This window comes from Coturnix japonica, chromosome 1 (assembly GCF_001577835.2).
Source record: "Coturnix japonica isolate 7356 chromosome 1, Coturnix japonica 2.1, whole genome shotgun sequence".
Taxonomy (NCBI): domain Eukaryota; kingdom Metazoa; phylum Chordata; class Aves; order Galliformes; family Phasianidae; genus Coturnix; species Coturnix japonica.
In genome coordinates this window covers 60,710,413-60,730,457 of record NC_029516.1, presented here as the reverse complement: position 1 = coordinate 60,730,457, position 20,045 = coordinate 60,710,413, and the positions used below count along the sequence as shown (strand labels likewise).

Below are 20,045 nucleotides of genomic sequence, written 5' to 3'. Positions count from 1 at the left end.
TGTTCAAGGCCAGGTTGGACGGGGCCCTGGGCAACCTGATCTAGTAAAGGTGTATGTTTGGTGGCCCTGCTGGGCAGGGGGGTTGGAGCTACATGATCCTTGAGGTCCCTTCCAACCCGGGTAATTCTGTGATTCTGTGGTTCTGTAATGTCAGAGGTGAATGTTGGTGGTATGGCAGTAGAGGATGAACCTTCCCACCAATGTTCCATGACATACTGTTGCTGTGTGAAGGATGGTAGAAGAGGGGCAGTCTGACAAAATGGTGTCTGATATGGAAGTGTACATGAGGCAAAGTGTGGCACTGAATTCTTTCATGCAGAAAAAAATGGCTCCTATTGACATTCATCGATGCTTGCTGAATGTTTATGGGGACCAAACAGGGGATGCTTGGTGATGTGCTTCAGCAGTGGTGACAACATGAAAGACAAGCTACATTCTGGATGGCCACGCAGACTTTTAAAAGCATGGTATGCAGACTCTTGTTCATCACTGGTGAAAATGCATAGTTAATGGTGGTGACTATGTTGAAAAACAGTGTTTTTCACACTATTTTGCTCTATTAAATAGTGGTAATGTGCTTTTTGTATCTGTTGTAGTTTCCACAGAAGTGAAATAGGAGGCATTACTTTCAGAGTGACCTATCAGATCAATCAGATCAACAGTGACTCAGAAGTTTCACATCCACACTTGCCTTGACTGGTGAAAATTGAGCAAACATGCTGCTTGTCCCTTTCTGTCCTTCCTACGCTATAAGAAGGATGTAAGACACAGCTGATGCATGTGGCAGGAAATGTCAGAAGATACTTCTCAGATTGGAAGAACTTTCCCTAGAGAATCTCTGGCCATTTTAGAGCCAATCTGTCCTGTGGCAGAAGCACAAGCTCTAAGTCTCTCAAATGAGATTCTACTACTGACTATAGGCGACATGAAAAGTTTTCAATCCAGTGTTTACTTAGGTAATCAGAAGGATCACATAATATTAAAAAAAAAAAAAAAAAACAACAAAAAAAAACCAACCAACAAAAAATATCTTCAATTAATTATTAATACCCATATTTGTCTGGATATTGCAGCTGAGGAGAATCTGACTTTGTATATCCAACTGCTTAGTGCTGTTTCTGGCTTGTCTGAAACACATTTCCTTTCCTTGTCACAACTCCCAGGTGCTACTGCTGAGCGAATAGTAACATAATTGCCAGAAGTATTTGAAAAGAACAAAAAAATTGATTTGGACAATCCATGTGTTGTTGCCATTGGTGGACACAACTGTGAGTAAGGTTAGGGTTGAGGTCATAACAAGGTTAAAAGAAATTCGCCCAGGAATTCTCTCCTGTCGCATTTCACACTGAAGTGCTCCTTTTTTCAGCAGATGCTACAGACAACGCACTGAGCCCTATGAAATACTGGGAATCATTTAGCTACATTTATGAGCTACACTGAAAATTCACTCCAGAATTACTGTACTTGAAAGGTTATGTGGAAAGGGCTAGGACAGTACATCAGACAGGCACTGGATGCTATATTTAAACCTGCAACACAAAAAAAAAGTAGGACTGAACAGAGCCCTGGCTGTTTACAAGTGAGAGTAATGTTGATGTTCTTATTCAAGAGCACAATGTACCCCACCTCAATTCAGTGAAGATGGCAACTGTTAGGTGAGGATCAAGGTACCATGGTAAGGGACACTGGTCCTCCCACCCTGGGTACCTTTGTTCAAGCAAGAGGTTTGAACTTAATCAGAAGATAGGCTGGTTAAGTTATCCTGCCTAGACATTATTTTCTCCTTTGTCTGTCCTCTCCTACTTACTTGGGAGCATGCAACCACCTTGAACACCCAAGCTGAGCAGCATGCAAGCATTTACAGGATCAAAGGCAAAATGTGCTTAAGACAGACTTTGGAAATCCAGCACAATTTGGCAAACTTAAAAGATAGTTGCTTTTCAAATGGGTTGTGGAGGAGGCCTTGGTAAATTTGAATGGTATGATTAGCATACCGGCTGTTTTTAAAACTGCTCAAGAAGAAGCTGTGTTAAAATCCATTTCCGCAAGACACACGCATTTTCTTTTGGACAGAATCCACAGCTCTGTTTCTTAAATCAATTTTTCTGGCAGGGAGATTTCTTCTTGGAAGAATGTACGACACCAGCTCAGTTTCCTAACCAAAACTTGACAGAATGTGTACAGCACAGCATAATGGCATCTCTGCTTTATGGTTTCCTAAAAGTTACAGTACAGAAACCTAGGAAGTGAATTTGACTGTTCCAGGTCACATCTGTCGAAAGGCGGGTGAAAGAACAGAAGACGCCAGGTTAGCCTGCCCAGCACAGTGTTCAAACACTGGTGAGGGCTGCTGATAAAAGGTTTGCCAAAATGGGAGTTGCCAAGGTCTTAAAGGAGTTTCGGGGATGTGTTCAAGTCTTACTAGATTTAAAGGATGATCCTTGGCAAACTCCCTCTGATGCTTCTCAGCATTTCTAGAGCCAGCAGTTGTTCCATCTGCTGCTGAAGCCGACTTTGAAGAATCCTTGCAAAGAGCAGCATACTAACTTTAACACTATACAAGAAGGAAAAAACACAGCTTTTCAGAGTGACCTAGATGTTTGCCAGGAGCTTGACACACTCTCAGGTAAGGCTGTCTCCTTGTCTCCAAACACTTGAGTGTATTTCCAATGCTGCGCTAGTGTAAACTGTGGGCTGAAAATAAAGATTCAGCAAACAGCATCTATTGAGAGCTTGTCTAAGGCATTAACTGTTCATTGTGGAGGTCTGACGTGCCATAACAGTGAGAAAGACCACCATGAACTTACTTTGTGCACCAAGTTGATGCTGGGGTTAATTACAAAAAAAAACCAAAAAAAAAAAAAAAGGCTGTTAAACTCAGACAGATTTGCCCTGACAACAGATGAAAAATTATTAACAAAAAAAATAACAGCAAACATTATGTTTTTGAAAACGTTAAACACAAACATGCTCTGCAAAAGCCAAGGAAGACCCACAAAGACACAGAGGTGTTTAGTTTCAACATATAAGCTTCAGTTTCCACCACTATGAGGGATTTGCCAGCGTGTTTTCTGAGCCAGGCCATGGCACTATTGTATAAGCTTTATTCTAATTATTGTAGGCTTTATAAAGGTTCCTTTATCATTTAGTATTATAAATAATTGTGCTTCTAGGCTGGAGTTCAAAGCTCAGTATAGCATTCGCACAACACCACAGGCGGGTCAGGTGACCTTTCTCCAATTCTCCTCTCTCTGGTGCTGAGGACAGACAAAGTGGTATGTCTGTCATACGCCATTACCATTAGAACAGAATCTTGTTCTTTTATTACAACTGAACTCCGCCGGATTTCTCAGCAGGAATGCTAAGTGAAATCAATGTCTTGGATTTCCAGGCTGAGCTTGGAGGTCACAGCCACTCTATCATTTCTCAGCATTATCCTTTCTCTTTCTCTCGCTCTCTCTCTGAGCTTCCAACTGGCACACAGCAGATTGAAAACAGCATGCATCACAGGGCTCACGCTGCACAATTTTACAGCCTTTTGGAGCCCCCTTCCTTTCCTTGTGGCCCACTCTTTTTTTTTTTTTTTTCTTTTTTTTTCCCCAGCAATTTGCAAGTAAGTTTTGTTTGTGTCCTACAAGACTGCAAGCCAAAGGCATTGGGACACCTAGGAGTATGAGAAAGCAATAAAACACAAGAGAGTACAGAGCTGATCTTGACAGCTGCCAGCAAGACGGTTGTGCTTGACGTTACCCATAGATACAGAAGGCTTTAAAATTCCACAATTGCCACAAAATAAATACTGTGTCCTCTTAGATCTCACCAGAAGTCCTGCGTGCACACAAGAGATCCAAAATCAACACTGGGATGTTAAGTGTAGTGGGTCTAGCAAGCCACTAGCCACACACAAAAACCCCACGTAAAATGCAGAAAAATCTCCTGTTAACCATAGACAGAACATTCAGGAAATAAAAAGTACCATCAGGCACTGCATGGCTTTGTGATCCCAGCTCTACAGAATATAAAAGGCCAAGCCAAGGAAAAACTTCAGGAAACCAGAAAGTCTCTACAGAGGAGAAAAGGAAGAAATGTCCACCTAAAGATTGATTTGTTAATACAACAGCCGCTGGTTCCACACAATCTATTTTGTCCTTGGACTCACTGAGCTGACAATGGTATTATGCAATTGTCTGGTTATTTTTAATCTGGGCTACTTTACTGTTAGGGTAAAAAACAAGACACTATTGTCAATTCAAGGAATCTTTTCTGACATGATAAAGGACATGGACAGCATGCTAGAGGACACTGAAAAAACAGAAAGGACAAATTTTATCAAGCTCTTGCTGTCACCCAGATGGGCCTGCTTCTTCCCTGCATTCCCTTGCTAAATTCTTCCTAACTATTTTGCAACAACTAAGAAGTGCCATTCAGTTTTGACTGGTTACTTCTGCTTGGCTGAGGTGTACGCTGAGCACGTCTTCCCTTGGATGTAGTGTGTTTTTTTTATAACTGTAACTGGCCAAGCACTGTCAGCATTATACAGATGTGACTGCAAGCTGCTAACTCAACCTCTTAAATGTGCAGACATGCTTGCCCAGATATGGCTAAGACTAGTCATCAGATCACTTTGCTATATAAGCAGGTCTCAGCCTAATCTGCAACACAACACACACTGCCTCAGAGACTTAGTCTTCCATAAACTTGCAGCTGACCCCACAACAGGATCTGGCTACCTTTGAAATACCCTTCTGGTTTCTAGATTGCTGATCTGACTGCAGCTTGGAATCCTGAAAGGAAATGGCAGTTGTGTGCTGGCACAGGAGGCCTGTCACCTTACACACTACCCATTAGTGAAGATGGAGGGAATCACAGTATGATAGCTGGGGAACTCACTAAGAATATTCTCTTATTTCACATAGGCATTGTGAAAACAAAGCTGAGAGACACACAGATAACAGTCAGAAAAAAACGTACATGCACTTGTCAATTCTGTCAGGAATGCTATGCCACAGGGGCTGGTACAGTACCTTGCTTTTGGGAGGAGGGCTGTTTGTGCTCTTGTCTGTGTGGATGCTGGTAGGCGATACGGCAGCACCAAGGTTACCCTGGGATATGCCAGGTATCTTGCCTCCTGGAGATACTTGCATTGCAGCAAGTTGGGCAGCATACAACTGCTGTAAAAACAAACAAAAACAAAGAGACAAAGAAAGAGAGAGGAAAAAATCATCAATAAATAATTTTCCAAAACCTTCTCCTACTGTAGATTTTATCTTTACATTCTGATGGGTATTTTTTTTATTTGGCACACTGGCATATTTCAAGTCAAAAATTGTCATCTCAAATTTTACAATTCATTCCTCTTGGGATGAACGGCAGACATCAACATGAGGAGCATCCCAACTTCCATGTGTGCCCAGGGTTTCAAAACAAGTAACAAAAGATAGTCTTCATGGCTTGCCTGAACCACTGGGCAAATCCTTCCTTTCCTGAGAGGCCTCAGCTGTAACAGCATCTCCAGCAATAATATGCATTGAGCATCATGAAACTCACACCATGTTCAATATGTCAGTCTCCATGCTACCATTTACACTTCTTTATATTTCTTTTTGTAATTGTCTTCTATGCATAGGCTGTAAGGTGTTTAAGGCCAGAAATGACAAAATTCTGTTCTGCATTTATTGTAAAAGTCCACCCTTAGATGGGTCCTGGAGCACCAATACATATAAATATAAAAATACTGTTGATAACATGCTGTCCGCTAGCAATTGGAAGCTCCAGCCAAGATTAAGAACTCTTTTGGTGGGAGATAGAAAACAGTGGTAAGGTTTTACTCCCTTAGAATCAGTGAGGCACTTTAGCCACTTGTTTGAATATTAGCATGTGAATAATTACAAACACAGTCACCTGTTCAACATTAAGCACTACACTAAAAGTTTCACAGACAGTGGTCAAAAGCAGAGAGACAACAGGCAAACTGGCAGTGCCTGGAAGCGCCATTGGCTTCTCAATAAAAAGTGGAGAAAATAAAATACAATGGGCAGTAATTGCTGACGCTTTGCGAATAGTAAGAAATTCACATGAAGGCAAATAGAAGTTGGATGTCTGAGAGAGCAGGTAATGTGACAACAAAGACTTTCAGTCTTCAGACTCAGTTTCAAAGATTCATGCTATGTATTATGTGTGCTGTGCAGTACACGTGTAATGTGTAACACTCATCTGTGCACTCTGCCTGCAGGTGCTACCAGAGCTTCTGAGATGCAATGTGACAAGAGACAACATGTAGGAACATGGAAGTGGACATGAAAAACATAGAATTTTCAATATGGCTAGTCTAAGATAGTCTTGTTTGTGTTTCTTAGTTGTTCTGATGTTGTTTTTTAATTAATTGCATACACTGATAAAAGAACGAAGGTCAGAATGGAGGACGCAATGGAACGCTAACCAATCCCAGCAAATTTGAAAGAGGAGAATAAGGACTCGGTGTAATAAGCTTAATGGGAGCATTCCACATAGAACTGTGCAAAAGGTAAAGAAACACTGCTCATGTGAGCTCTGAGTATGTAAGTCCAGTAGCAAAGACATAACTAGATCAACTGAGGACAACTTACTGTTCCAAGGTTAGGACAACTCAGTGGAGATGAAATGACTAATGCATGTACATCATCTCAAATCTAGACTTTGTTCTATGGTTCCCTGTATAAACTCTCCTCTTCACTGGTAAACAATCTTAACCCTTTCATGTAATCAATAGAACACCATTTCTACACCTTTAAGTGTAACTGACTCCAAGTTCTTACTTATTTCTTTTTCACTCATTCTATTCTTTTCGGACTGCCTTTCAGTTTTGAATCCTTTTAATCTCTTCTTCTACTTTGATCACTGCTTGTTCCTTATTTTTCTGTACTTCTTAATAACCATTTATCCATCTCTCTGGTAGTCTCACTCTCCTTCCATATCACCCATTCATTCATCTGTTCTCTCCCTGCCTCTTCCTCGAATTTATTTATTCATTTATTCCATGTGTTACCCTCAGCCAGCCAGAGCCAAATAGATGCAAATCAACTACAGATAAAAGTCATCAAAAACAATCCAGCCACAAATCAGTCACAGATTCAAACGCATGTATTTATCAGTGGAAGTTCATATCCATTCATTCTTTCAGAAGAAGAATAAATCCAGCAGGGAGAAAGGAACAAGGGTTTGTGTGAACCAGAGGAGATCTGCAGCAGAGAGTTCGAGGAAAATCATGTCAGAGATATGTACAAATTAATATATCAGAAGGGCAACAGTTGTTTAAGAAATAGGGTGCATGTCTAGGGAATAACTCAATATAATCAGACTCTGATCAGGATCAAGATTTTGCCTTTTTTTTTTTTTTTTTTGCTTCTTTATGAATAAGTTGACAAAACAAATTGAGGCAAATACGAAAAAAAGAAAAAAAAAGATTAAAAAAAGTGACTATTGAGCAGGTTCAGTTTCGCTGAGAATCTATAAATTAGATATTGGATAATGAACGTAGCATGGAAATAAAAGTAAAACCAACAACATTAGTTCAGACACTTTGAGATTCTGAACCACTGATAGGCCAGACAGGGACTGACCTGTTGAGGACAGTATCCCAGAAATTTCTGTAAGCCTTTAGGGCAGTATTTTCAAAAAGTAAAGGAAATATCTACTTCAAGTAGCTTTCAGCCTTCAGATGAGGTCCAAGGAATGAATAATTAGCACTAAGTCACATGAAATACTTGCATAATACAGTAAGATTCTTAACAAGACTACCATCTAAGACCAATTGAGTGGTCACTGAGAAATGTGTTTCTCCTCCTTCCAGTACTGTCATCAATCACCTTTTTGACATTTGCAAACAAGATGATCACAGAATCACAAGGTTGGAAAGGACCTACAAGATCATCTAATCCAACCATCCTCCCATTAATGTTGCTACCACAAATGGTGACTGAATAGGGATGGGGGATGGATTTCCCTATGCAATAGTCCAGGAGAAAAAACATCTTTTTAGGGGATGAGTGGAATATATGGAAATTCAAATCATTTTGTATACTAAGTTAAGGGAATATACCTCAAGACAGATTTTCTTACAAGAGAGTTGAGCAGAGTAATTTGGAAAGAGGGGTGGAAGAAAACTTATAAAGCCTTCATTCATGCTTTTCACAAACTCAGTCCTCCTGCTATCAGGTTTAACATCTCACCTCTATTTAATAGATTTGGAAAATTGAAAATAAACATTAAATAAAACCTTATAAGAGGTCTCTTGTAAGAGTAACCTCTTATGACGTCCCTTCCTAGTACACAAAGCAACTATTCTACTGAAAAGCAACATCAGGCCCAGCTCTGAAGCAAAAAACATCTATCTATGAAACTGCAATGGTCTGGTTTCTATTTAACAAACTGGATTGCTCCAAACATTAAAATAAAATAAAATAAAATAAAATAAAATAAAATAAAATAAAATAAAATAAAATAAAATAAAATAAAATAAAGACAGAAACATAAAACATGCAGTGCATTTCTTAAACTGTCAATATTTTTGAGCTTTGACATTATCAAACTTCTCTGTTAATAGTTAGCTGTTATAGGACACAATGACCTTTAACTTATACCCAAGGAAAGTGCACTGGTGTGACCAAGTGCTGTGAATCAAGACAGCTAAGTGACAAGAATCTGTGCATTCATTTCACAGACAAACCAAACTCAAACAAAAGAGCATTTCTACCTCACCATCAGGATTTCAACAGCGTAGAAATCAGTCTCTCTTAAAAAATCTGACCATCACCAAAAATATATCCATTTTTCACAGTAACAAGACCAGGACTGCAAAAAGGGAAACAAAGTTATTGCATATCACTACTGTAATACACTGCTCTTGAAACTCTCAAGATGTATATCAAAGAGGACCTCCTCAAACCACTTACACAACCTACATCTAACCTAAAGACCCAGACTCAAATTGCAGCATGCAAGAAGTCATTTTGCTCCACTGCAACTCATACAGGACTTCCAAACTGTAGGCTGTTGACTGGTTTACTGTTACTGAGGTATTTAGTTGAAACTAGTTGAAATCAATGAAGCACTATAGCTTTAGACAATTTGTTGCTTTTTTCATATTATACATAAATAAGGAAAATAGTCTGCTTTAATAAGATAGACAGTATGTCTTCAAGAAGGCAGAACTGTTTTTTTTCTGAAAAAGTAATTAAAAAGTAACATCTATTGTTTGCTTATAACTACATAACCATGCTTTGGCTCCCCTGCCCATATGTAACATTGCGTGCCTTGTTAATGTTTTCTCATTAACCTCTTATGAAAATCTGTATGGAAGCAAAATCATCAGAACAAAAGCATGATATGATACACTTTACAATGAGCAGGAGGTACAGTTATTTTTATAATATTGCCTCTCTGCTTGTAAGCTATTAAACAAAAAATTCCCATTCTCCCTTGGTCACCACTAAAATCATTTATAATTCTTCCAATATATTAAACAGAAATATTCAGCTGAACTCTCCAAATGGACTAGCTCTAACAGCTCCTGGCTTGATGACTCTCTAGAACATCAATAGCAAAAGCCTTAAGGTTAGACCGGCTTTGAAAACTTTCCCCTTGGGCATTGTTGTTACATGTTAACAATGCTCATTACTGCTTTGAGGTTACACTAAAAATGAATTCTTGTTCTATTAATACAGAAAATGAGAATGAGATTTAATAGCAATTTTAAAAAGGGTTGAACAAAGTGTTAGCAATTACACAGACGGAGATAGCTGATTCAAGCACCTATAGATATTTAGTTTACTGTATCAGCTCTTATTAAAATAGTTTTATTAGTGAACACAAGAGAATAAGATCTGATATTAAAAAAGGGAGAGAGAAAGGCAGGTGATACTGGAAATCAAATCAGTTACTGCAGTGAGTTTGTTTCTGATATCAACTAATTCCTCAGTGGAGTTAGCACAGTGATGAATTTACAAACCACTGTGCTTAAATATTTGAACTGTTGACTGATCCAATACTTATATTTCTGTGTCATTCTAAAACCTATCATTAAAAATATACACATGAATGGCCTTGTTTTGACTTCACAGCCCTGATGGCTTTGATTTTTGCATAATCTCAGGGAAAAAAAAAATGGTATAAATTGAGATTCTCTCATTCAGAATGCAGTGATTTAATTTTCCTTACCTTAAATGTTGTACTTATATAAGGCATGCAAAGTGTTTGATTATGGCAGAAAGAATTAATTTTGGATCTGTTCAGTTTTGCAGTGTTTCTGTTGCTTTTTCTTTAATTAAAAAGGTCATATGGTATCAGAAGAAAAGAATTCACTTAAAACATTTGACATATCCTACTGTAAGACAGATTTTTAAAAGTAGAAGCAATGTAGAAGAAAAGTTAACTATAGAAATTTAGAATTAAAGCTGCCCTCAGCAATGGTCAGTAGCAATTCTTTCTGGATCTATAAAAAAAAGTTCTTAATCTCTCTCTTCATTATATAACTGAAAGGTACAAATGCCAGATTTTCATCTTCTCTGTGTCTGACTTTCCTTCAAAGATTCTCATTTCAACACTTTCTTTTTTTTTTTTTTTTTTAACATGTATACTAATTTTCATGTTCAAAACTTCATCAAAAGCTTTAAATGCCATTTGCTTGCACCAACAGGGATATTTTCAGAAAACAGAGATGATACATAAACACAAATCTAGTACGCTCCTTTAAAATGTAACCCACCAAAAAAACCCACTGTGAAGTAGATTTAACTCAGTTCAGTGCTTGATCTTGCTAGGTTTTACACTGGGCTTAAAATTACATTTGTTTTTACATTTTCACCTTATGACAGTGTAACTTTGGATCCTGAGATGCAGTTGTTTTTATTTTATTATCTTCACTAGTATCCTGAGTAGAGTTGGACAATTATTATTGTTCTACGTATTGAATATCTTTATCACAACCACTTCCCATAAGAAATTGCCCTGGCTCCCAGTGCTGAGGTGTGCACAGGTCTGATATAGACTCTTACTGGTGGAGAACCTTGTCTGACATAGTGCTTTCTTTATTCATCAGTTGAAAAGCAGCAAGTTGGATGAATTTGCCCAAAACCTGTGAACCAGATGGGGACTACAGAAGATGTATTAAATGTTAAAAAGCTAAATTGTTCTTTTCTGTGGCCACAGTAACCAGTTAACTTCTGAAAGCTTCCATCCTAACTGTGCTCACCATTTAGTCTAGGGAAGGAAGAGAGGTAAGTAAATCATGAATCATAAAAGAACAATAAATATTTGAAAGTTAAGACTGCAAATTAATAGATAAGTAACAACTCCTGACTAAAAGGAGCACATTAACACTTGGCAGAACTGCCTAGAGAAATAGTGGATTCTGACTCTTGATGCTATAGTCAGAATCAGATGTATTTGTGGAAGATAAGCTTTTAACAAGGAATTGATTATGCTCAACAATATTTTACATCTTGTTTCGTCAGACTAGACAATTCAGTAGTCTCTTTAGCCTTAGAAAATCTGAGACTTCCTTAGAAAGAAATGTTAAAAAAACCAAGTTCTCATTAGAAAAACTGTAAAGCATTCACAAACTGAACAAGGCTTCATTTATATGCTTAGTGCATGCAAGTTACAAACACAGCCTTGTAACTACCATCTCTCTCATATTAGAAAAACATTACTTTTAGAATCAGTAACCGCAAGCCTCCATAAAATATGATTCTGGTAGCTGATCTCTCTGGTTCCAGGCCCAGAGTCCTTATTCCTGAGAATAATCCCACTGTAGTCAACAGGATTGCTCTGCCCATGCCATGCTGAATGTGCTAGTTCTTTTCTTAATTTGGAACTTCCATGGTATGACCAGCTGGGGATCCCTGGCATTCAGAAACAAGACTGGAGTCCAGGTCACTGAAAAACTGAATGAATTTTAAGTCTCTATTTAGACTAATAAAGACTTCTATCATCACTGCAGTACATTCCAATAATGCCTGCTTTGCTGGTGTAAGAGTGGATAAAGTCAGAAATGTAGGTACAATCTGTGGCATCTGTGAGTTTTGTTTGAAATAAATTTCCACAGATAGGACAATCGTTTTAGGTAAAGTACAGCTATGTTTGTATTTATAGGATCTTTTATAGGAAAAACAGTAACCAGTAACAGTAACTGGCACTTTAAATATGCTAATAAGTTCAGTATTCTCTGAAAAGTATTTTTTAATTCTACCAATGGTAATGGAAGTCAAATTCTAACAAGATAAGAACCAGCACCCAGAACATCAACTGACCATTCCTGGTCACAGGAAGGCTGTAGGAAACTCTTGATTAGAGCCTAGACCTCATGGCTCCTCTGTCCTATGCCTTAACAAGAAGACAATCCTTCCACAGGATATAACTGTAGGAACATATCTATAGACACTTCCTATCAGAGGCTAGTAAAATCTATTAGTTTCTATGATAAAATATCATTGTAAATTGTGTGTTTAAGATTGCCTGCTCTTTACAAATGAAGGGTTTTTTTTGAACTGGAAAACTGCCCAAGTGGCCTACATATTCATATATATCATGTTCACACCATTTGACAGTAATTGAAATAGAGTGACTATAAGGAATGCATGTTGGAGAGGAAACTGGATAACATCTTCTGGAAAAAGCTTGTTGGATGAAACTTTGCAGATGAACAGTGCTCCCTTCAATGGAAGTAATTAATATTGTATATTAAAAAAATATATAAATTGGCCAACAATTAATTCCTAGTTGTAGTGTGCTGCGCATCAGTAGAATGTTACTCTTACTGCCACTGCTATTACGTATTTCTATATCAGGAGAACTTTTTTTGTTAAAATAAAGATGAAGGCATTTCTTTGAAGTAAGGACATACTTTTGACAGCATGTTTAGTAAGGAGAATATAGTCAGATGGGCAGCAGCAATCCAGAAGACCAACAGACAACCAGGCTCTGTAACTTAAGAACAGGCAGTTGTTTTGTAAACTGCAGCCCCTTTATCACAAGCTGACTATTCCGTAATGAAGATGAAGTGCTTGTATGAGGGTTCCACGTGGAGACTTATATCCCAGCACAGCTTTTCTGCATTAGAAGCTTAAAATGAGCAAAGTGGCACAGACATTATATTCTTGTAGGAAAAAAACTCCCTACTGCCTATTTGTTTACCACAAGTATGTTTCCCAAGAGCTTATTATTTGATATATCTACATTTTTGGCAACTACCTCCGAGCACCTGATTTCTGTAAGTGTATTTCCCCGTTTGAGAGAGCAAAATTCTGTGAGTGGCCATTTGACAAAATACTTATTTCATATTACATTGCTTCACTTGACTGGTATTGTATATAATCATTCATTGTTATCCATTAAGTGACTAGAGTAGTTAATAAGCAAACACTGTTAGCAGAATTACTGTAAATAAAGTTCGATGTATTTCAGATTGCTGAGCTATAATTAAGGCATTTCACTATTTTACACACATCTCCTAAGCAACTATTTCTCCAATGTTATTTATACACTTTCTGTTTGCATTTCAAGTTGCTGTATTCAACAGGGAATTAAGTCAAGAAAACTCTGTGCCTGCTTTAAGACTGACACTGATTTACTTCAGGTATGAAAACTGTTTCTTCTGAAGAGCAGAGCTCATGGTGCAAAAATTAAGGTCAACTGCATTTCTTATTTTTATAGTATGAATTTGTTCACTGGAATGTTGACATGGCATCAGGTCCTTATTGTCTGATGATTATAATATTCCCCCATGAACTATTCCCCTCTTCTTCAGAAATGAAGTTGAGCAACACGAATTTTGCAGTATATACTGAGCACACAGCACTGTCACCCTGCTCTAGAAAATCTCTTCTGAGAAGCTGTGCTAAGATTTCTGCAATACTGAATTCTCTCATTAGAGGTAGAAGGATGATAATCAGCTACCAAAAGCACCAGTGCCATGTTATCAAAGTATAGTTTGGGGTAGGAGACAAAGATAAAAAACAAAAATAAGCTGAAAAAATTCACTTGGATATTTTTGCCTGTGTGCTTCCTGAAGGTCCTCCATGGATATATTCATTAATGACAGTAACAAACACTGAAATGCAAAATGTATTCTTTCTATTGTTTCCCCTGTGACATAAAAATTTCTGAGCCTGGAGAACCATGCAATCATATCTGTTGTCCTTGAAAGTATAAATTAACATTGTTCCTTCATTCTGATGTGTACAGAAGCTCAATGACATCCATTCAGATCATTCAAAAGCTTAATTTGCTCTTTTGAACCAAGCTGTATTATCTAGTCAAAGGGTCTGGAAAAAGGCACAGGAGACAGAGACTGACAAACTCTTAATCCATCATAAGCAACTTTCAACACAGCTCACTTTCACAGGCTCAGAGAGCCACAGCTACTCTCTTCCACTTTGGGTAGAGACGAAAGATTGTGACATTTGTGCCTTGAAGGCGAACGAAGGACTGAATGCACTTGAGCTGCCTGCCTTGTGCCAAACCTCCCCAAAAAGAACAGATAAAGCAGGAAGTATGGGTAGAAGAACACTGAAATGGAGGGACTGGTGGTGAACAGAGCATCTGAGCTGCAGAAGAAAACATACTTATTTTAAGAGCCGAACTAAAGCAAACTGATTCATAGAACAGTTCTGAAGAATTATTTATTTTCCCTTTGCCTTCTTCCTTACCAAGGAGTGCTAATAGGATGTGACATGGTCTCTTTATTCAGCTGAAGTAGTTATTTTTATTTTTATGTTATTTTTGGAGGTGAAGAATCCACCTACCTTTCATGCAGTTTTTGTTCATGTTCACTGCCTTACATGCTTACCAGCAAGGAGATCCAGAAAGCTGAGAAGTCTTACCTTGTCCTATGGGATCCTATTGTGAAGTCATGGTGTCAATATGGGACACCAGCTCACTTTCCCAACATCATAGTACAAAACAGTTTTGGAAAGTTCTATCTCATATGTACATTTCCTCCAGCTCAATTACCTTCTTCTCTAACGTTTCTGGTTATGACTTAAGTTAAAGCTTGCAGAGAAATTAAACTGCACTTATCATACCCATAAGAAATCTGTAATTCCAATCAATCCGCCCAACTTTGATCTAGAACCTCACTGAATCTGAGTAAACCTGATTTGTGTTTCAAATGAGAAAATCAGCTGAATTTTGCTCTGGTTTCCTTCAGCGAGTTCTATGCACTTTAAAACTCACCAAAGTGCCTAACTTTAAACTAACTCTATTGCTATAAGCTGGATAACTTCAATGCTTAAAAACAAATGCATGTTTGTTGAAGGACGGTTGAGATTAGAAGATGGAAGGCTACAAAAAGTAAATGCTGGAGTGCGTAGAGGAGAGCTGAGAAAGTACAAAAGCAATTAGTTCCTTATTTCGGAGTTTTCTCAACATATAGAAGTGCCTATTTAATGAAATGAAGTAGTAGAAACAAAACTGAAAACCTATTAAATCTTTTAATTCTTTGATTTTACAATAAAAATGGGTTTGGTCTGTAAAACTCCCTCTCCAATGGAGCCCATAAAACTCAAGAGCTTAAAAACTTCTGTGAAGCTTTGGCACAAACTTCTCAGGAAATAACATCAGAAACTGTTTTCTGTTTCATCTCATTATTTCCATGCTTCCCATTACTAATGTAACGGGAAGAGTGACACTTTACATATTCCATTTGGACACATACAGAAATTTAATTCTTAATTCCCAGAGACTTTGTTTCCCCAAAAGTGGTCTCTGAAAAATTCTGAAATCCTTTAGGATTCAATTTCTGACTCTCACCAGAGTGAAAGCACAGACACTAAGGTCCAATAATACTGCATGGTCAGATTTCAGCCTACACATGAAAAGCCTTAAATCTATCCTGGAACTCACTCTAATATGTCTCTTCTGGCACATTCAGCACTCAAGTTTAAGAAGTTGAAGGCACAACATAACATGACTGAAGGTCAAAGGGAATTATATTTTTAACTTCTGTTTTCCTCACACGTTGGCATCACCCAAAAGTAAGAAGAGTTTATACAAGCTTTGGAACTCTGCATTTAATTCAGAGGAATTTGATAGCTAATTCTAGTTTCACTAATTCATACAGATAACAAATGTGATGTTAGAACCTCATGTTCCTGTAACAAGTGTGTGCATTCTACTTTTCAGTATCTAGCTGACCAAGGGAAACTATATATAGTTCTAGAGAAGTGCGTCAGATCATAAGCTCTTGTGACCAGAGGATCTCCATGCACTTGTCTAACAACCACTTCAATGATAGTTGAACAACACAAGCTTCTCTGTTTTGTTTTTTTTTCCCACTGGAACTCTTTCATTCTGACAAAAGCTGGGAAGTGCCAGGCTCCTCTGGTTCACCTGAGCAACACTATGGAAGCATCCCCTCCGTCTTTAGACTACACATCTTTTGCCCCTAAATCGAAATGGCACGAATACAGATATCTCTCCTCCTCTCTTCTGTTTTTCAGGCAAAAAAAAAAAAAGGATGTCATTTATTGGCAATTGTCATTTATAGGGCTGCAATACTAACTAATCTCTTACAAAATCCTCCATAGGCAAGGAGGATCCTCCTTTCTGCAGCCACTAATGCATACTATATCAACAAAAGCTCTGTAATTCATTATTACAGAAGTGAAAGTGGGGAGTTTTGAAAATTCTTCCCTTCATGCCGATTTCTCATGTAGAACTTTTCATAACATAAAAATGGATCCCACTGTCCAGAAACACTAAATATTGAAGTTATTGTGAAAGATTAGGATATATTTTTCGATTGCTAAAAATGTGGTTATAAAAAGAGCTAACCCACATTTTAAATTGTTCAAGCTGGAAATTTGGATTATGAGGGGAAAAAAAATGATTTTATGTTTTAGAAAGCAGCATCAAAACATTAAACTATTTTCAATTCACAACAACAGCCAAAACTGATGTAAAATCAATTTTTAAATTGCTTTTGGCTGAGTTGTCTGTAAAGCAGGAGAGGTGGGAGTACCAAAGAGTGTGCAATGGAAATACTAAGACGCTCTTAACTGTACTCACACTAGCAAGAGCTGCTATCATGAAGTAATAACATTATCCAGAAATCTTTGTTCATTACCTCATTCCTAATGCCATCTCATTTCACTTGAGTTACTTGAGTCTGATGATGGGGTTAATGAGAGAAGAGGTGTTTGAGTGGGTGTGAATTAGGGGCACTGCTAAAATAGAAGCTATTTTAACAGTTCTATGTTTAATATAGTCTCAAGCTCAGTAATATATATATATATATGTATATATATATATATTTTTTTTTTTTTCAGGTAAAATACTTGCATGTTCCAAGGCTTACAGTAACTTTGGCGGAGTAAGGACAAGGCCAAGACATATTCATATAACTTAGAGTACTACAAAGAGACTCGTGTTTCTATTTCTTTTTTTTTCCCTCCATCATTTTACCCAAAAGTCTAACACAGCAGGAATGCTAATGCTTTGATTTCTTACAATCAGAATTTCTCCCAAAATATTTGGATATTTACAGTGACCAGGGCAGAAAATATCACCAATAGTCTCTTTCCCCACCCATCCTTGTACTCTGCAAGCCATCTTCCCATATTGCGCAGCCCTCCATTACAATACATTCCAGCATCTGCCTCCTCATATGACCTATTTGATTGACTCTTTTTATGCTGCTCCAAGACTGGCTGTTCTTTACAGTGGGAGGTTGAACAGTACTTATTACATCTTCATTGAGCAACTGGTAAATATATCTCAGTTTCAAGAAAGTCTGGGAATACTGAGCCAGAGTCTTGCTCACTTCTCGCTATTTAGCAGTGATCAGCTCCATACAGTGCTCTACTTGATCACTAATAATATGTCACTTTTAAGTCCAGAACAGGGAAGGTCCCTTGTTGGCCCTCCCATCTATCACTAATATATTAAACATTTGTGCCAATTACATTTTTCCATTGCAAGTATTAACATTACCCAGTGTTTGTGACTCCAGCGTGGGAAGCATGAATAATGCAAGAAACAGCGCAGTCCTCCATTACGCAGGGACACATCCTGTTTTTGCCAAAGTCAGCAACTGTAAAATATCTCTCAACTTCTCCAGCTCATATCATGGCATAACACAAGTTTTTGGTCAAAGTGATCACACTCGCTTTTATTGAAGGAGCATCTAAGGTAACTTAAAAGCAATTCACAATATTGCAGGCACTGAATACTATCCTTACACCATCTATCTTTCCACCATGTATTTAATAACATTAGCATGCTTCACAACCACAGTACATTGTCCAAAGACATGTGGCAAGAAAAGGAGTGAATCATTCTATGAAAACATACAGAACCACTGCACTGATGAGTGCAGCAAGGTGTCTCCTCTTCCCAAGGGCAGAAAACGTGATCGACACACAGCAGCTATGTGCATTCAGTGGTTAAAAAGTTGCTCATAGTGACTCCAATGCAATGTCTTTCACAAATTCTAACCACTACAGGCATATAAAATCCTCTGAGCTTGAGGTTCATGTCCTACCAACAATCACAGAAATATTCTTACTTTACTGTCCTGTTACATGCTTACTAACTGGAATTGCCTGGACAAATGAAAAGAAGGGAAATGAACCACAGTAGTAGCCATGAAGAAAGTGGGGAGTAAGGAGTAAGCAAGGTATTCATCTGACTAGGTCTGAGCTAATCACTCTGAACTCCTTTTAGAAAAGACGTGAATGGAACACACAACTTGAGGCCAAATGAACTGTACATTCTAAGCAACCATGGCAAAAGATGATTCTCATTGTAACTTGCTGTGTAAAAGCCAGGAGGAAACTACTCTGAGCTCGGCATCTGTGCCACTTTTGAATTTTTTTTCTAGCAGCTGAATTCTTTAAAATGAAACATATCTATTCTCTCTGGAGTTCATAAAAAATACAAATTTCCCTTATTACATAAGTAAGATGAAAAGTGACTTGGTCTTTCTCGTAACTTACAACTGATAAGGCATGCAGACACACTGAGAGCCCTCAGAATAGGGCGTGTACCTCCCCAAAAGTTGCCTCCAGACTACAACTTGGGATCTGTGTAGAGAACATATACATTAACATAAAGTAGAGTGTGAACCCAAGGAAAATGATGACAAACACTGACAGCTGGCCAATCTTGCCCTTCTTCACTGTGTTTGTCTCAAATATAGTATGTTTGTAAGAATGTGTGAAATACTTCTGAAAATAACAGTTATTCTCTATTTCAGTTTTAACAAGCAAACGAACATACAGTTTAGAGTCTTCTTCAGAAAGATCTGATTTATTAAAATTCAGAGGGGAACTTCAGCAAATTCCCAGTGAGAGTTAGGTATCAAAGTGATTGAATAGCTGGTAAATGTGAAAATGCATAGCTAATGATGGTAACTATGTTGAAAAATATTTTTTTGTATCTGAGAGTTTGCTCCACCAAACAGCGCTATTCTGTGCTTTGTATCTGTTGCAGTTTTCACGGAAATAAATAAAAGGCATTACTTTTGGAGTTACTTGCATACATTTTTCCAAGACAGAAAACAAAAGATGTAATCTTTGCTTCCTACCCCCCAGCAATGCCAAGAAGACACTCTCTCTCATCCTTCTCTTAATATTGAGGAGATTCACACCATTAGAATACAATAAACATATCCTGCATGGAACATTCCCCTTTAAGTAAGACCAAATATAATAAGATCTTTATTCTTCAAATTTACTTCTATTATTTAACTGTAAGCCCTATCCTCGATATTTAATATACTGCAAGCTTATGAAACATCTACCAAGAGCTTCCCACTGCACAAGTGAGAACTATGTTTGGAAGATAACAAATAATCACTCTGAAATGCCTTTTCTTCAATTTACTGTGTGGAAGGACTGTAGTGAATGTAATGAGCTTAGGATAAGTAACATCATAAAGGACATGTCACAGATTTTCTCCTAAATCTTATCTTCCAGCACTATTCATAATTAGCCCAATTCTTCAAATTGTTTCGCCTAAAATAATTGTTCCTCTGATGTATCTATCAGAGTCATCAGCAATGGTTTTTC

The 20,045-nt window shown here is 37.8% G+C and overlaps 1 protein-coding gene across 14 annotated transcripts in view; it reads right to left on the bottom strand.

The window, feature by feature from the left end:
- The window catches only part of SOX5 (SRY-box transcription factor 5), a 628,709-nt gene that overhangs the window by 51,446 nt on the left and 557,218 nt on the right, over positions 1-20,045 (bottom strand). For all 14 annotated transcript variants that reach the window (XM_015868603.2, XM_015868595.2, XM_015868586.2 and 11 more), the window contains one exon: positions 5,025-5,171. In XM_015868603.2, the coding sequence (XP_015724089.1) occupies positions 5,025-5,171 (147 nt within the window). The remainder of the gene's footprint in view (positions 1-5,024; positions 5,172-20,045) is intronic.